The 17,015-nt window shown below is 36.1% G+C and overlaps 1 protein-coding gene across 1 annotated transcript in view; it reads left to right on the forward strand.

Moving 5' to 3' along the window:
• The window catches only part of DNAH12 (dynein axonemal heavy chain 12), a 58,375-nt gene that overhangs the window by 10,092 nt on the left and 31,268 nt on the right, over positions 1-17,015 (forward strand). Inside the window, exons 14-34 of the mRNA XM_041425934.1 lie at positions 1,273-1,407; positions 2,249-2,442; positions 3,301-3,511; positions 4,039-4,224; positions 4,588-4,788; positions 5,833-6,027; positions 6,272-6,393; positions 6,510-6,792; positions 7,402-7,521; positions 7,911-8,067; positions 8,274-8,446; positions 9,828-9,980; positions 10,396-10,635; positions 11,100-11,345; positions 11,643-11,762; positions 12,439-12,548; positions 13,172-13,355; positions 14,118-14,258; positions 15,152-15,235; positions 15,319-15,507; positions 16,149-16,268. Coding sequence (XP_041281868.1) covers positions 1,273-1,407; positions 2,249-2,442; positions 3,301-3,511; positions 4,039-4,224; positions 4,588-4,788; positions 5,833-6,027; positions 6,272-6,393; positions 6,510-6,792; positions 7,402-7,521; positions 7,911-8,067; positions 8,274-8,446; positions 9,828-9,980; positions 10,396-10,635; positions 11,100-11,345; positions 11,643-11,762; positions 12,439-12,548; positions 13,172-13,355; positions 14,118-14,258; positions 15,152-15,235; positions 15,319-15,507; positions 16,149-16,268 — 3,564 coding nt within the window. The remainder of the gene's footprint in view (positions 1-1,272; positions 1,408-2,248; positions 2,443-3,300; positions 3,512-4,038; positions 4,225-4,587; positions 4,789-5,832; positions 6,028-6,271; positions 6,394-6,509; positions 6,793-7,401; positions 7,522-7,910; positions 8,068-8,273; positions 8,447-9,827; positions 9,981-10,395; positions 10,636-11,099; positions 11,346-11,642; positions 11,763-12,438; positions 12,549-13,171; positions 13,356-14,117; positions 14,259-15,151; positions 15,236-15,318; positions 15,508-16,148; positions 16,269-17,015) is intronic.

Consider the following 17,015-nt stretch of genomic DNA (forward strand, 5'->3'; position numbering starts at 1 on the left):
CAGGGGGAACAATGTTTTCTAGCAATCATTAATAGAAAATATGGAACATCTCTTTTTCTCTGTGTGACTGTAGATTACTTTTCTTCCACTACCTGTATTCATCTTGCTTAGCATGCTTTGTCTCTGTCTATGACACAGTAAGTCAAGCCTTTTATTGTTCTCTTGCCTCTCTGTAGTAATTTAGCATAGATTTAATAATTTCTTCTAGGATTTTTAAAGAATAATCAACATTTTAAAAAATCTGTGTCTTTTAAATATTACAAGTAAGGATTTCTCCTTTAATAATTTTTGTTTAGATACTAAGATATATGTCCAAGGGTAGTAATTATGCCTCTGACTGAAAAGATACCCAGCTTGGGAGACTGCTATGTCTATAAAATACTTTGCTTGCATGTTATCCCCATGCAAGCAAATTATTCTTTTAATCCCCCCCAAAAAATCAGTACAATTAATTTTCTACTTCTACACCAAGAGTCCATGACGCTTGTTCTAATTCCTTTTAATGAAAATGGTAGTACAGAGTGAATCTCACTACTTAGTGAGAATCCCTCAGCAGTGGGACCCTGTAGCTGGCCATCAAGTGACTTGTATTGTGCTAGAGGTTGAGGACAGGAACAGTTTCACATCATTTTCATGAGTTTGTATATTTGCATTGTATACTTTCAGAAATGAGTCTGTTCTTACTCTAGTGCAAAATGAAAAGATTGGTTCATCCTTCGGTGAAGTTCTGTTTATCTGCTTCACAAATTTTGCCTGGAAGTAGGTGTCCTTGTCTTAGGAAATCTCCTCTCTTCTCTGATTTTTTGTTTGGTACCTTAAAACAAACCCTTGAGTGTGCAGACCCAGTGCTTTAAGGTGGTCTTTTGTTCTAGAATTTCTGGCTTTTACAGCCACAGGTACATGTGTGATAACATTGGCTTTCAACAACTGCAGGTGTCCTTTTTGGCTGTAAAATACTGAATCCCAAAAATGAGAATATCTATTTCTTTCTGTAGTGCTTTGCTTTCTGTTTCCTAGTTCCTGAAGGAAGCCTTTGAGGCAGTTCTAACTGCTCTGACTCTTGAGGTGAGGCTTCCATGCTAGCGTATAGAGGTTGCACACACTGAAGTGGGACATAGGAGAAAAAAATTTCAGCTGTTGCAAGGAGGATAATTTATCTGTATTGTTAGTTTTTGGTCTGTTTGCATTCAATGTTTAGATGGTGGTATGTATGTTAATTATTGAAAGGACTTAAAATCACCTTTGTCATGAAAGAAAAAAATTCTTTTGTAGCTGATCCAGCAGTCTAAAGCCGAACGAGAGCAAGAAGTGCAACAGAAATGTGATAACGTGCATGTTGAATTAGACAAGCTTTATAAATCTGTGACAGAATTAGAAGAATACTCACAACTGGATCGCATGCAACAGGTTTGATTAATAGTATAAAATCAGTAGAAATGTTTTATGTGTGTAATACACAGGGATCATGGAAAAAATTGTAATTAAAAGGAATCAGTGTAACAAATGTGAGCTAAAACACTTGTTATCCTCTTGCCACAGTTATCAAGCTGAGTCCCCCTCCCATTTTTGCTTGTCACTGGCATTTAACATTTTATTTTGTGGAAAGTTTGCTACAAGGCTTGAATTAGCTGATAGGTACCAATAACAGAAGTTCAGAAAGAGTGTGTGCACCCATGAAAATAATTTATTCATTTCCCCTCTTCACCACAAATCAATTAATGCAAAACCAGCACAGGTAGCCATTTGATACTTTTTTCCTACAAACCTCAAAACTTAATTGTTATGCTAGTGAAGAGCAGACCACTGGCTCCAAAGTTTCGTTAATTTCTAGCAGTATTTTTTAATTTTCAGAGCATGTCTTGTGCTTTAATTGGAGGATATTGCATAGTAAGAAATGTTGGCTTTTTAAAAAAAAAAACACTTCAAAGCACAAACCAGAAATCATAAGCTAATAAATCCCAGTTACCAATATGATATGCCACGTACATAAAAATTGTGTGGCTGCCTCATGGAACAGTAAGTTTTAAAGCCCATACATTTTGAAAATACTCTAAAATTCAGTAATGAGAACCAATTTTATTTTTCATAATGTTCTTCTGGTTTCTTCACAGTTTATATACTCATCAATAAGCAGACAAATTTTTAAATCTTGTTTTCTAAAATTTTAATGTGAAAGTTTATATTTTGATATAAGCTGTTCAGAGCACAATTTAGTTATTTCTCAATACATACTATTATTTTATTTCAGTATGTGACTGACGTGAGGACTTTACAGAAAACAATACAAGACACTGATGAAACAGTAGCTGCTCTTAATAAAGAAGAGACCCTGCTTGGATGGAAACCAAGTGAATTCCCACTCCTCAACAACTTAAGAGCTGAGATAGAACCATACCAGAAACTCTTTAATCTTATACTGAAATGGCAGCGAACAGAAAGAAGGTAATTCACCTCCAAATGCTATAAGAGGGAGAGTGAGAAAAATGCCTGTCCTGGTCTCATTCATGTCAGATGTAGAATATGGATTTGTTTTCTTATTAACATGTTATTAACAAGCAAAGTAAAAGGGTAATATAACATACATATCAGGCTTGCTATTTTTAATTTAGCTAGAAAAAAAGTTGATTTGTTTTTATTTTTAAAATGTAATCAAGGAATCATAGAATCATCAGATTTCCTAAGCTGGAAAGGGCCCACAAAGACCATGAAGTCCAAGTCCTGGCATTGCACAGGATAGCCCCAAGAATCACACCATGAATCACACATATGAGCTCAATCAGAGAGCTCATCATCTGGCTGTAACCAAAACTGGTTTTGACCTAGCAGCTGTCCAAAATGGTGGGTTCAAATGATTATGTTGCTCTTGTTGCTTGTGGTTACATCCTACCACAAAACTGTACTCTGTGTATAAATTAAGGGAGATTATTTATTACTTCGTGCATTCTTCAGAAGTTATAATGTGCTATGGCTGAAAGTATAGGGGGTTTAAAAATACAAGACCTAGTGTATTTTTAAATGTCATATGTCTATCTCTGTCTAGAGTTTAACTTAATTATTTGTCCATTCATGCAATTACTCAGTTTCAGTATGTGTCTGACTTAAGAGAACTACACAAATACACAGAAGAATGTGGTTGAGCCACTTTTAGCTGGCCTTTAAACTTTTGCAAAGAGTAACAATAATAGGGAAGAAGAGCTTTGCTTTAATTTAAATAGCTACTCATGTGTTGCAAAACAAAGTGATAATTTTTTGTGGGCTACATTTGTTATTCTGTTTTGTAACCTTATGTTTTTTTCTCAGATGGATGGATGGGACCTTTTTGGAACTAGATGGGGAAAGCATGGAGGCTGAGATTGATGAATTTTATAGAGAGATGTACAAACTGTTAAGACTCTTCCAACAAAAGCTGAAGAAAGCAGCAACAGAGAAGAAGAAGGCAGTGCGAACTGGGAGGGATAATCCAACTCTTACAATGTGTTCTTCAGTTCTGGATCAGATTAAAGAATTTAAGGTAAGAAAATGTGAGGGATATCTGATACTGAGGGACAAATGCTAAATTCAGGGCTCAGTACATGTAGATGATGCAGAGTCAGAGATAGAGTGAGGCTGTTCTGAACCCCCCTTACCAGATTTTACTGTCCCATTCATTTTAATAAAACTGGTTTTTTAATTTTTTTTAAAGTTTCTGGAATTGTAACAAGTACACATATACAGGAGAAAAGTCATTTTTGGATGCAGAAAAACATTTAAGGATGTAGTTGGGAATTTTGAAATGGGACTCTCTTATGTTAATAGAAGCAATATTTAGCATCACTGAAAAATTATGGTAATAGTTTTTTTATATTTCTTCTTCAGTAGTTAATAGAATTATTTAGAAATTGAATGGAAAACTAAGTGCAGCCATCTGCACTGTTTGGAAAAGATTCTCAAGTCTTCAGCAACTGTAGCAGAATTTTAAATGCACACGAAAGATTGTTAAAAAATTAAGAAATAATGTATATGACAATATTAACCTTATAAATGTTTTTTCTGAATTAGGAGCACATTCCCACTGTGGTTGTCTTTTGTAATCCTGGCATGAGAGAACGTCACTGGCAGCAGATGTCAGATATAGTAGGATATGATATAACACCAGATGCTGGAACTACCCTGAGAAAAGTTTTAAAGCAGAATCTAACCTCTTACTTGGTACAGTTTACAACAATAAGCGTAGCTGCAAGCAAGGTAAGCACAGAGATTTGATAGTGACAAATATGACATCAGGTCTCTTAGTGTATACTTTTATGACTTATCAGCATTATTTGTCACAGCCATTATGCAACAGAAGAGATTTGGTGAGACTTTGGCCCATTGTATGTTAGTAATGAGTGTAAGCATTTGTATCTCATGTGACATCATCCATATTTCCCAAGTGTGCTGCTTTCTGTGTGCAAGAAAAGGATATACTGAGGAAAAATAATAACAGGTAGTTAATTTGTGCTGCTAGAGCAAAATAGTTTATTCAGCTAGATATGCTTATATATTTTACTAGAGAGTTGGAAAAAACCAATTCAGTGACTAGACCAAGCTATTTTCTTTTTTAAATAGGAATTTTCCTTGGAGAAAGCACTGCATACCATGAAGGAAACCTGGGATTCAATTTCCTTCACCACAAATGTGTATCGTGAGACTGGTATTCATATTCTGTCTTCAGTGGATGATATTCAGGCTCTTCTTGATGATCAGATTATGAAAACTCAGACAATGAGAGGATCACCTTTCATTAAACCATTTGAAAATGAAATAAGGGTACAATGAGTACTTTTTCAACCATTTTTATTTGTGGGATAGCTGTAGTGAAATGGTATACTGATTGTATTACAACTTTCTAGTTTGAGTTGTTAATGAAATGCTTTCATTGATTTTTTTCAGCAAGAATCTTTTGAGTTTGTATGAGTTTATACGTATTTCTGTTTTGGAATTCTCTCTTCCATTCAAATTCAAGTGTAACCAAGGGAACATGATTATTTTTTCTAATATTTTGCAAAATCACTATTTTCATTAGCCTCGCTTCTTAATAACTGGAAAGAATGTTTCTATTATTGCTAATAAGAACATTTATTTATTTATTGAATTTTGGATTCGAATTTTGAACTACAATGTTTTCTCCAGGGCAAAGGAAGTTCTTGACAGCTGGGAGAGTGTTTTTTGATCAGGCCTCAGAGCAATGATGGCAGTGCTTTACACTTGCTTTTGAATTTCAGAGCTAGAGTAGTCTTTGTGGTGCTAACACCATGGCTATTGACAGGAGGGAAGCTGGTGGAATTGCTCTGCAGTTGCCCTCCCTAGTTCATTGTTGGTTTATGTGGGAAATGTTCAGGCTCAAGCAGGCTCAGTGAACATACTTTACAGGCAGCCTGCTCCAGTGTATCTGCTATTGTCCTGACTTGCTGGATCTCTCCTATGAGCTGAGGTGGCTTTTCTGGCATTGTGTCCCTGCTGCCATTCAGCTAAAAGAGCCCTTGCTGTGGGGAGTTGAAATAGAATTTATCACTGGTAGCCTCCTGGCTATTGCTTAACAATTAAGTTGTTGAAAGTTCATAGCACTAACGTGGTAAATGCATTTTGGAAAATTAATTTCCAAGTAAGTAAAAATTTCTGAGCTCCTTTGGCCATCTGTATATGTGGAAGAACTCATACTCCTAAATATTTTTCTTTCATTTTGTTTATTGGTAGATTTTTGTTTTCTCTTTGGGAGCTGGAATACCACAATGTCTACCTTTCCTGAATTTGTTGTCTCTAATATTATTTGCTTGGAAATGTCAAGTTAACATTCTTTAAACATTTATTAAGGAATGGGAAAGCCGCTTGATTAAAATTCAGGAGAATATTGATGACTGGCTGAAAGTGCAGGCACAATGGCTGTATTTGGAACCCATCTTTTCTTCTGAGGATATTATGCAACAGATGCCAGAAGAGGGACGGCAGTTTCAGACTGTGGATAGACTGTGGAGAGAGATTATGCAGTTTTGTGCTGAAGACCCAAAGGTAAGGGAAATATCCATTACTGACAGGAAGCAGTAGAGCAGTAGCTTCTCTTGCCTTTATTTTGGGGGGGTGGGGGGGGAGGGGATGCTTTGTTTTCAGAATATATACAGTGAACTACGATTTCAGTTCCCTAGGCTTTCTAGAAACAAAGTTACGTTGTTCCTTATTTGATTAATTTCTGTTTGAAATGCTGTTTGAAATAGTTCATTTATCGCTGACAGTTTGCACATGTTTGTTGTTACAGGTTCTTGCTGCTACTTCCTTGCCAGGATTAACAGAGAAGCTTCAGACCTGTAATGAACTTCTTGACAAAATCATGAAAGGGCTTAATGCTTACCTTGAAAAGAAACGTCTCTTCTTTCCCCGGTATGATGAGCTTTGGTTATTTAAACCCCACAGATTCTGAATGGGGCTTTTTCGTTGTGAATAAGATCAATCTTATAGCTTGATAATGCAGTTGTAATTTTTTTCTAATTTTTTAGCTTCTTTTTCTTGTCTAATGATGAAATGTTGGAGATCCTGTCGGAGACTAAAGATCCTCTTAGAGTTCAGCCTCACCTGAAGAAGTGTTTTGAAGGCATTGCTAAGCTGGACTTCCTTCGCAATTTGGATATTAAAGGAATGTGTAGTTCTGAAGGCGAGCGTGTGCAACTGGTTTCAAACATTTCTACTTCTGAAGCTCGAGGTGCAGTGGAGAAGTGGTTAATTCAAGTAGAAGATGTTATGCTGAAGACTGTGCGTGATGTAATTGCCAGATCAAGAATGGTATGGGCTTTATGATAATTTAAGAACTGTAGCACCTGTCTTTGTTTTGTGGCTGTCTCTTGGCTTTCTAAAATTCTTCCTCAACACAGGAGTTGAGGAAGTCATGTGGCCAGGACCAAGTTAACATGATATGTATTTAATAAGCCAGTGATATACATTGGAGTTTAGTTTGAATAAGATGCAAGTAGTTTTCCTATTACACTGGAGATAAATTCTTCTAAAAGTTTCACAGCAGTACTATTTTACAGGATATATCATCTGATGTAGTAGTTCAGGTTTCTTATTAATTAGAAATAGAACACTTGTAATATGCTTGCTTCCTCCTAAAAGAAAATCATTAGACAGAAAATATTTCTTTGTATGAAGTTAACAAGTTGTGACCATTTCTGTAATATGGAAAGATAATTCTAAGAATATTTAAAATTATTGGGTAAAAAAATTGTGAACCTAAGGGGAAAAGAGCATTTAAAGCTCCATTTGGGCACTGCAAATAGGAAAATAGTATTCTTCAGCAAGGAATATTAATAGGATTACATTATAAGCTTCTGCATTAGATTGTGATAGTTATCCCCAGACACTGTGTTCGTATGATGTATGTAACTCTTTCAGGCTTATCTAGAGACTGAGAGAAAGCGCTGGGTTCTGGAGTGGCCTGGCCAGGTAGTGTTGTGTGTGTCTCAAATGTACTGGACAAGTGAGGTACATGAAGTTCTTCACGATGGGCCCAAGGTACTGTGTAATGCATAATTTAAAAAAAATCTTTCTTAGTGTTTCATTTCAGCTGAAATGTATTTTGCTTAATCAAACAGTTTTTTACAATTAAAATAAAATTTTAAAAATGTTGAGCATGTGTGTTTGACATACATGAATTTATGTACAGTGATTTATACCTTTCATTCAGGTACTTTAGTATTCTTATTTAGTGCAATCATAGTTTAAAATGTAGCTTTGCAGCATAAATGCATAACTGTGCATAAGAGAAGTTGATGCAAAACCATGACAATATAAAACAATAGCTTAATAAGCAACCTCTGTTAAGATATCTAGTCAACATGAAGCAATCTGTATCACTTGAATCTGTGATATAACCAGTTTCAAATTTACCCTTTGTCTCCTAGGGCTTAAAGGGTTATTATGATACACTTCAGCTTCAACTTAATGATATTGTAGAGTTGGTGAGAGGAAAACTGTCAAAGCAAACAAGGACTACACTGGGTGCCTTGGTTACTCTTGATGTTCATGCTAGAGATGTCATCAAGGAAATGATTGGAAGTGGTAATTATATTTGAAGACATTTTTCTTAACACATAGTTAATGAAAAATCAGATTTTACTGCCTAAAACAGTACAGCACTAAGATGGGTTTGTATTTGGCTATAAGCATCAACACTAATAATTTCAAAGCTGTTTTAAATTTTACTGTAATAGAAAATCCAGCTATCTACAACATCTTTTATGGCTGCTGTCAATTCTGTTTGTCAGGTGTGCAGAGTGAAACAGACTTCCAGTGGCTTGCACAGCTGCGCTATTACTGGCAGAACGAGAACGTTCGTGTGTGCATCATTAACTGCAATGTGAAATACGCCTATGAATACCTCGGCAACTCGCCGCGCCTGGTGATCACCCCTCTCACAGACCGCTGCTACCGCACCCTGGTACGAGCTTCCTCCTGGGATACTGCAAATTGTATTTCCTGGGCTCTGCTATTGCTTATACCGTTCAGTGCAGCCATCCTTTTAGGGCTCAGGGTTATTGTCAGACTCTGCTATTTCTGCTAGAGTGAGGTTTGTAATTTTTACAGAATATTAAACATGAAAATCACTCATAACCACAAATCTGGACAGCTCACCAACCTGACTGAAACATTAGTGTGCTCTTCTGTTGTGGCAGTGCTTTTTTAAAACACACAGTTAAAAAAAGACAATATTTGATTACTGTAAAGATTATGAGAATGCAAAGTGCTTTTCTGGTGTTCTGGGGCTGCTGAATTAAATGGATAAGGATTCACTTGTGATCACACTGTTCCTAAGACTAGTACAAGTTTGGCAACTTTTTAGTATCCCTGCTCTTGGCAGAGGTGTTTATTATTGTACTCGTTTATCCTCAGCTAACCTGACAGCTGAAAGTTACTAAAGTCATCACAGATACAGCTTTTCTCATTATCAGTTACTGCAGTCTCTTTGCTGGAGTATGATTTCAAGTTTTGTTAGGCACACATGGTGTGGCTGTAGCTGATGCTTGTTGAAGTATGATTTCAAGCCACATGGTGTGGCTGTAGCTGATGCTTGGTATCTGTTTGTCAAAACATCAAGGTACCTTGGTGTGAGAAGGTGATGCAGTTGGTAGTCTGTTTTGGTTTTAGGCTCACAAGCCTTGAATCAGAGCACAGCAGGTGGAAATGTGGCATTCTAGCCAATTCTAGCCTTGTCCTTTGCCCAAAGTTCTTAGCAAAGTATTCCCAGAACTTGTCAATCAATACAGATGTGGCCCTGTAACTGTGGATTGGACTGTTTGTTTAAGGTCTGCAACTTTTTTGTTTTCTGTCAGATTTCCTCCTACTTCAATGGAATATAGGTGGAATATAGGAGAGGTCAATGAAAGGCACAAGCATCAAAGGGGGATGGTGTGGGAAAGAAAAGAGGAAAAAAATATATTAAAGGACGGGTGGAGATAAAAGAGTAGCAATAAGCAACTGCAACAAATTTAACTTGAAAGGTTAAAGGTCAAATTACACTTGAAAGGTGTATCTAAACGAGAACTGAAAGATTGGGTATAACAAAGTTTGAATAACCAGTCATGGTCATGATGATAACAAAACTAAACCCTCTGTTAGGGTCAGAATTAAATTCTCTTGCCTCTTCTTCCCAGCTGTAAGTACATTTCAGATTATTTTTACTCAGGAAAACCATACTTTTTATGTCAGATAAAATAAGTGTATGAAACTATCAAGTGCAATTTAATTTTACCATTTTCATGCAGAAACATGTCATATGAATGAAGTACAAATAATTTCCATAAACTATTTCTGTGCTTTAGATTGGAGCCTTTTATTTAAACCTTGGTGGTGCCCCAGAGGGTCCAGCAGGAACTGGTAAAACAGAGACCACCAAAGATTTGGCTAAAGCTCTTGCTGTTCAGTGTGTTGTCTTTAACTGCTCTGATGGCCTTGATTACCTGGCAATGGGAAAGGTAAATAGAAAATAAATATATGTTTTATTTTATTTTTAGCGTGAAAATTTTAGGGTCCCTGTTTTGCAGACACAAATAAACGTAGCACCTGTGGTCTGCTGCCCTTGGATACTATATGCAGTTCTCTACATGTTTCATTTTCTGTCCTTTATGAAATCCTATTAAGTTGCTAATTAAAACATGAAACAAACAAGAGTTCCTGGGATTTGGATCTTCTGATTTAGCTTACTTTAGAGTCAAAAACTTTGTTCTTAAGTACATCACTGATCTATGATCTAAACAGGTTTAAGCATTATTACTTGTATTTTTGTATAATTGTATTTTTGTAATTTAGTTAAACTTCCAACATTATATTCTTAGTTTCTTTTGAATCTTTTCTCTTAACAATATTGTTGGTTTCTTTCTTAATTTGCAGTTTTTCAAGGGTTTGGCTTCATCAGGTGCCTGGGCATGTTTTGATGAATTCAATCGCATTGAACTGGAAGTGCTGTCTGTAGTGGCACAGCAGATCCTTTGCATCCAAAGAGCCATACAGATGAAGCTAGAAACATTTAATTTTGAAGGCACTGAGCTGAAGCTTAACCCAAACTGTTTTATAGCAATTACTATGAATCCAGGTTATGCAGGACGTTCTGAACTTCCAGATAATCTGAAGGTAAAGTAATAAGATATATGCATCTGTGACCTTTGTGATGATTGTTTTGTCCAGGTAAGATATTTCCATGAGGAGGCTTTACTAACTGAAAGCAGAGATAGTGCAGCATGAGGAGCACACCAAATGCAGATTGCTGAAAGAAAAAAAGTGCATTTTCTCACCTGCCATGGACAACATTTTCCTTCCTTTCTGCTGGATGTATCTGTGCAAGGAGCAAATTGCATTCTTGCATTCTTGAGACAGTGTTGAGGGGAAAGAGCTGGGGGGCACAGTGTCTTTTCTTGATGTACTGCACTGTACATTAAGATGGATATTTGTGGTAGCTCAGGTTAACCTCCTAGGGAGTCTTAACTGCAAATATTGAAAATACTGTTTTATGGTGGGCTGAATACTGTAAAAGTTCTGAATTTATTTCCATTCCTAAATTAATTATTTGAAGATATTTCTTTGGGTATGTATTCCAGGTTCTTTTCCGAACTGTAGCCATGATGGTTCCAAACTATGCTCTGATAGCAGAAATTTCCCTCTATTCATATGGATTTTTGAATGCTAAGTCACTGTCAGTGAAGATAGTCATGACCTACAGGCTTTGTTCAGAACAGCTTTCCTCTCAGTATCACTACGACTATGGCATGCGGGCAGTCAAAGCTGTGCTGGTGGCTGCGGGGAATCTGAAGTTAAAATTTCCCACAGAAGATGAAGATATATTGGTGAGTTCCGGAGGGAATATTTGTTTAAGGAGTTTCATAGATACATGCAGTTCTGAGTTCTGAAGGCAGTTTCAGCATATCTCATCACTGATCCATGCTTTATAGTTTGTGAAATTAAGAGAATAAAATACATGCTGCGTTTTCCTGGGCTGTTCTGATGATTGCATGGTTGGGCTTCTTATCAAAGGCCCCATTTAATGAATTAATCTTTGTTACATACTAGGTTATTTTAATTGCTGAACACCTTATGCTCTGGCTCTTAATAAGAATGGCAAAATGCATATTTGTTTCTTCTAGCTTCTTAGATCAATTAAAGATGTGAATGAGCCCAAATTTTTGTCACACGATATACCTTTGTTCATGGGTATAACCAGTGATTTATTTCCTGGAATCAACCTTCCTGAGGCAGACTACAATGTAAGTACTCTTCCTTGGTCATGATCATTGTTGATTGTTCTGTAGTGATTTCTTTGTAACCAAGTGCAATTAATGCAGTGAGGTATTTCAAGATGAGCAAAATTGTTTGCAATGAAACTTTATAGCAAAGGGAATTATTTTATGTGTGCTCCACATCTGAGTTCCCTTACATTCAGAAAGGTTGTACATTACAGATTGGGAACTGATCTGCAGATTTACCAAATTTTAGGCTTCCTGATTTCTTTTCCAATTGCTGGACATAATGAAGTGAGATAAAGGTTTGCGCTTGTATTTTATTTTTAGCGACACTTGAAGCAATCTTTGTAGGAAAATGGTTGGAAAGGATGAGTATGTTGGAAAAACCAAATTCGATTAACTTTTTAAGTTTTCAGTAGATACTACGATCTTGAAAAAAGTGTATGGTTCTGAAGCACACTGCTGGTTTCCTAAGGGTGATATGCCTTCAAGATTAAAATTGTAGTTAAACCCTGCCTAGCACATGAACTACAGTAGTGGGAATTTTTTCCTCCAGAAAGTTTGCTATATTCTGACTAATACTATTTCAATTATTAATTAATTTGAAACCCTTTGTGGTGAGCATAAATTCTTCTGTTGTCATGCAGGACAGTAATTTAAATTGTAGCAGGAATAAGATTATGATTTGTTTGGATTTTAGGATTTTCTGGAATGTGCCAATGAATGTTGCACTCAACATAATGTCCAACCTGTACAAACTTTTATGCAGAAAATGATACAGACATATGAAATGATGATTGTTAGACATGGGTAAGGTTCTTATCACTGCACTATCTTTTGTAATTCTGACTTGCACTGTAGCAGTTATTAAAATGAAGTTATAGAAGGTTTTGAGGGTGGCATAATATTCCTCTTTGTTCCAGTCAGCTTTGGAACAGCTGATTGCTGATACTGCTTTTGCATGTCCCAAAATTGTTGAGGATGTATGTCAGAGGAATTGTACTCTTCGTGATATCAGAAGCACTTGCGCATGTATAATGATTTTAGGTGCTGATATCAGTGTGGTGAAAACTTAGGACTGTAAAAGCTTATTTGTATTAAAACATTATTTGTCAGATCTGTGCCATTTTAGTCCTAGCTTTTATTACAGAATAGTAACTGGAGAAAATAGGACATGAGCTATATCATGGTTAATATTCAGCTCATTAATTAATCTCTGTGAGATTGTGCAATCATATTTGCATGTGCAAATAAACTGCGTTTATGGAAAAGATGTTTCTTATGTTCGAAGAAAATTTACTTCACTTTTTGAAAATTAGGTGGAAATTATCTTGAAGCATGTGTTTGATACTGTTGGCCTTCATGTGATCCGTGAAAGTCTAAATTGCAAGATACAAATTTATTAATAGTAGGATTTTTTTTCCATCTAACAGCTTCATGCTGGTGGGGGAGCCATTTTCTGGGAAGACCAAAGTTCTGCATGTGTTGGCAGATACACTGTCTCTTATGAAAAAACGTGGCTATGGTGAAGAAGAAAAAGTCATTTATAGGACTGTAAATCCAAAATCAATCACTATGGGCCAGCTTTTTGGGCAGTTTGATCTGATATCCCATGAGGTAATGCATATTTCAAAAATAATGTTTCCTGTATATTATGTTTCCATTATTATGGAGAGTAAACTCTTGAATTCATAATTTTATGATTTTAAACACAGATGAGAACACAATTGTAAATGTTATTTTAACTAATATTTTTGTGGCCTGTTTTCAATTAGGATATAAAAAATGCAGTATGTATGTATGCAGTGTGTATGCAGCTATATAGGTTTAAACATGCAAAAAAAAATCAATACCATTTTGAAGGGCATTGTCCTCTTACATTGCATCCATGCTAGGAAATCCTATCAAATATAACTGTATTCATTTTTCTGTCCTTAACTTGTATAATCAAAGTAATGCAAAAACACTCTAGAAAAATCCATGAATTCATGGGTTCCCAAGTGTGAAACTTAGGTTTGGAGGAGGAACAATATGAAGCAGTAAATGTGAAATAGTGACTCTGGAGAGAATTAGAGTGATTCTGGAGAGAAACAGGTGCAAGACAGGGCAGAAACATTTCTAAGTTTCAGTAAATTGAATTGCTGGTCCTATTTCTTACAGTATTTTTTCAAGTGGAAAAAAAAGGCTTTTTTAAATTTGCTGGTTTTTTAAGACCCTTGGTGAAACTCCAAAGTTAGGTGCTACTCTCTGCAGCACAAGAGTAGACCAGTTAAATTGAGGGGTAATGGAAGTCCACGGGAAGGGTTTCTGTGGCTGGCAGCTCAGGTTGAACTCTGTGTTCTTTGTCTCACTCCCCACTGGCACGCCCACCCCTGCCAGTGGACAGACGGGGTTGTCGCTACGACCTTCAGGGAGTTCGCGTTGTCCGAGACCCCCGAGCGCAAATGGGTCATCTTCGATGGCCCCATCGATACTCTGTGGATAGAGAGCATGAACACGGTTCTGGATGACAACAAAAAGGTATAGTCAGTGAAAAAACGCCTGAAGGAAATTATGTGATGCTTTGAAAATATTCTTCTACATATACAACCACAAATGCAAACTGCAGAGCCTGACTTCTGAGAAGAGCAAGTGCAAGGTGGTGTTGGTGACAAGTCGTGAGCTTTGGGGGTTTTTTTGTGGTTTTGGTTGGGTTTTTTGTTTGTTTGTTTTGGTTTTGTTTTGTTTTGTTTGTATTGGAATCATAATCACAATATCAACTCATTGCTGAAAGACATGAATTATTTCCTTAATGCCATAATGTAATTTTCTAACATAAATTATTGAAATTTCAATGTCAGAAATTACAATAAATTATATATTATAAACCCCATTATTTCTAAGACTGCACAAGCTTAGACACTTGTATTTCAAGACAATCTCAAGACACAAAGGGTTGCATTTTCAAAATAATGGCTTCTGAATTCAAAATTGTAACACCACTTTTGTAAATGGGCCCTAGGAATCCCAAAGCAAGTATAAAAATTAGACATAACATTTGAACTTTTAAGTTCTCTATGATAATGTGTCAAAATACTCAAACTGGACTCTTACTTTAGTACAAAAGTGTAGTGTGTCTCCAGCTGGAATGCTTCAGTATTAGCAATAATATCTGCAGATATCTTTTGTCCTTTCTTCTTGTCATGTGCAAGATTGACTGTAATGAACCTACTGGTAGGTTACTATGAGTGAAGAATTTAGCAAAAACTTGATAAGAATCTATTGATACAAGTAACTAAACATTTTAAGTAGTCGACCTTATCTTTGATTTTACTTGGTTTTGCCAATTTTCATATAGAACTCCCTGTGATAGGAAGTGTAATTTAATACCAATTGTTTTTTCTGATTTTGCATATTACTTTTTATCTTTCAAGCTTTGTTTGATGAGTGGGGAAGTCATCCAAATGTCCCCTCAGATGACTCTCATTTTTGAAACTATGGATCTTTCCCAGGCATCAGTAAGTTTTGTATTTAATGAAAATATAAAACAAAATTTAGTCTATTCAATGCACAATAAAATGAGTTTACTGTTTTTCCTTAGCCTGCTACGGTCAGTCGTTGTGGCATGATTTATTTGGAGCCTTCTCAGCTGGGCTGGAGGCCAATTGTTACCTCTTGGCTGAATAAGCTGCCTGAACCTCTGAATTCAGAGGAACATCAAGATCTTCTGCAGGGACTTTTTGATTGGTTGGTGCCACCAGCATTAAGAGTCCGTCAGAGACAGTGCAAGGTATTTTTTGTCATTTTTTCCTGCAATAGCTAGTGGCCACTTCCATTCTGTTACCCCTGGTAGGAGGTGACTGTTGTCTTATGACAAGCACAGTTAGAATGAATATGTGATTCTTGGGATCAGTGTGAAGAGATAAAATGAGAATGTCAGCTAAGACTTGAAACCTGATCATAGTTTTCATCTTCTTATTTTAAAAAGTAAAGTAAGTATTTAAAACACTGATTAAAAAGTCTTCCCAAGACAATTTTGTACATTTGTTTTCTTTAAAGATCTCATGTTGCATAAGGAAGTCCTTTTTCAAGTTTTAGAGGAAATGTGTAGTTCCTTGCAAGCTCAGTGTGACATGCTCAGAATTTTGCTCATGTTTTGCTGTACTTAATTCTGTGGGTTTTATTTTAGTTTAGGATGTTTAATTGCAGTGTTCACATGGCAGCCATGAATATGCTTAACAAGCTAAAGGTTTTGGCATTTCAGTGACTGAGGAGGGCAAATGATCTTTTGAGTCAAAGTCAGTGTAAACCTTGCCTTCTAGTGTGTGTTTAGAATTAGCCAGTGATCTAATTGCTTTAGTATTTTATCTCCAAAAGATAAATTAACTAAAAGTATATAAAGTATGACATCCTACCTTTTGAATCTCTTAGGAACTGGTACCCACAAGTGAGATCAATGTTGTAGTAGCCCTCACACGGATTTTTGAAATGTTGATTTGTCCAGCTGTGCAAGAAGATCCCACCAACAAAAGCATCCGTGCCTGGATTATGGTTGGTTTTTTACCATGGAGTGAAATGTGTATTTGTTTCTCTGTATGCTGGTTTTCAAAACAATTTTACTAATCCAAGTAACTTTAACTTGTGAATAAGAGACATGAAAATTCTACTACCTCCTTGCTCTCTCTCCCCATGCTCTGGAGGTACCTAGATGAGATGGAAGTCTTACAAATGACAAATATGATTTAAAATGTTACTCTTTTTCCTATTAAATAGGATAGTGCTTTTATTAAATGTGCTTTTTAAGTAACCAAGAAGTTAGCTAAAGCAAAGGGTCTTCTTTCTCTTAAAGGAAATAAATATTCATGCAACACTGATTGGCTTGTTTGTTTGAGCAAAAATTTCTGTGTAAGAGGGTTTTCTGACAGTTATATTAGTTGGATCCTCTGTCTGACCTTATGTGGTTATTCTTATGAAAAACTGAAGAAAACAGAATGTGAAAGTAGTTATTTAAAATTAAATTACAGAATTCCTAGATCCTGGCTTGTTATTAGAACTCTTCTCAGGCTTTTTCATCTGACATACTGCTGTAGTCAGCGGCCTTTATTTTTTGTTCTCTCTCTGTCCTTAAGTAAGATTATTTGTGTCCTCTGTCTACAGTCAGATTTCTAAATCTCTTTAGGCCAGGGGTATTCAAGGGCAATTGTTAACATTTCTCTGCTTAACAATATTTTTTGAAGCTATGTTTGTTAATCAGACTGCACAAGGTTCATGTAATGTGTCAACTTATGATGCAGTTAC

This window comes from Onychostruthus taczanowskii, unplaced genomic scaffold, assembly GCF_017590055.1.
Source record: "Onychostruthus taczanowskii isolate IOZ18803 unplaced genomic scaffold, ASM1759005v1 scaffold9, whole genome shotgun sequence".
Lineage (NCBI taxonomy): Eukaryota > Metazoa > Chordata > Aves > Passeriformes > Passeridae > Onychostruthus > Onychostruthus taczanowskii.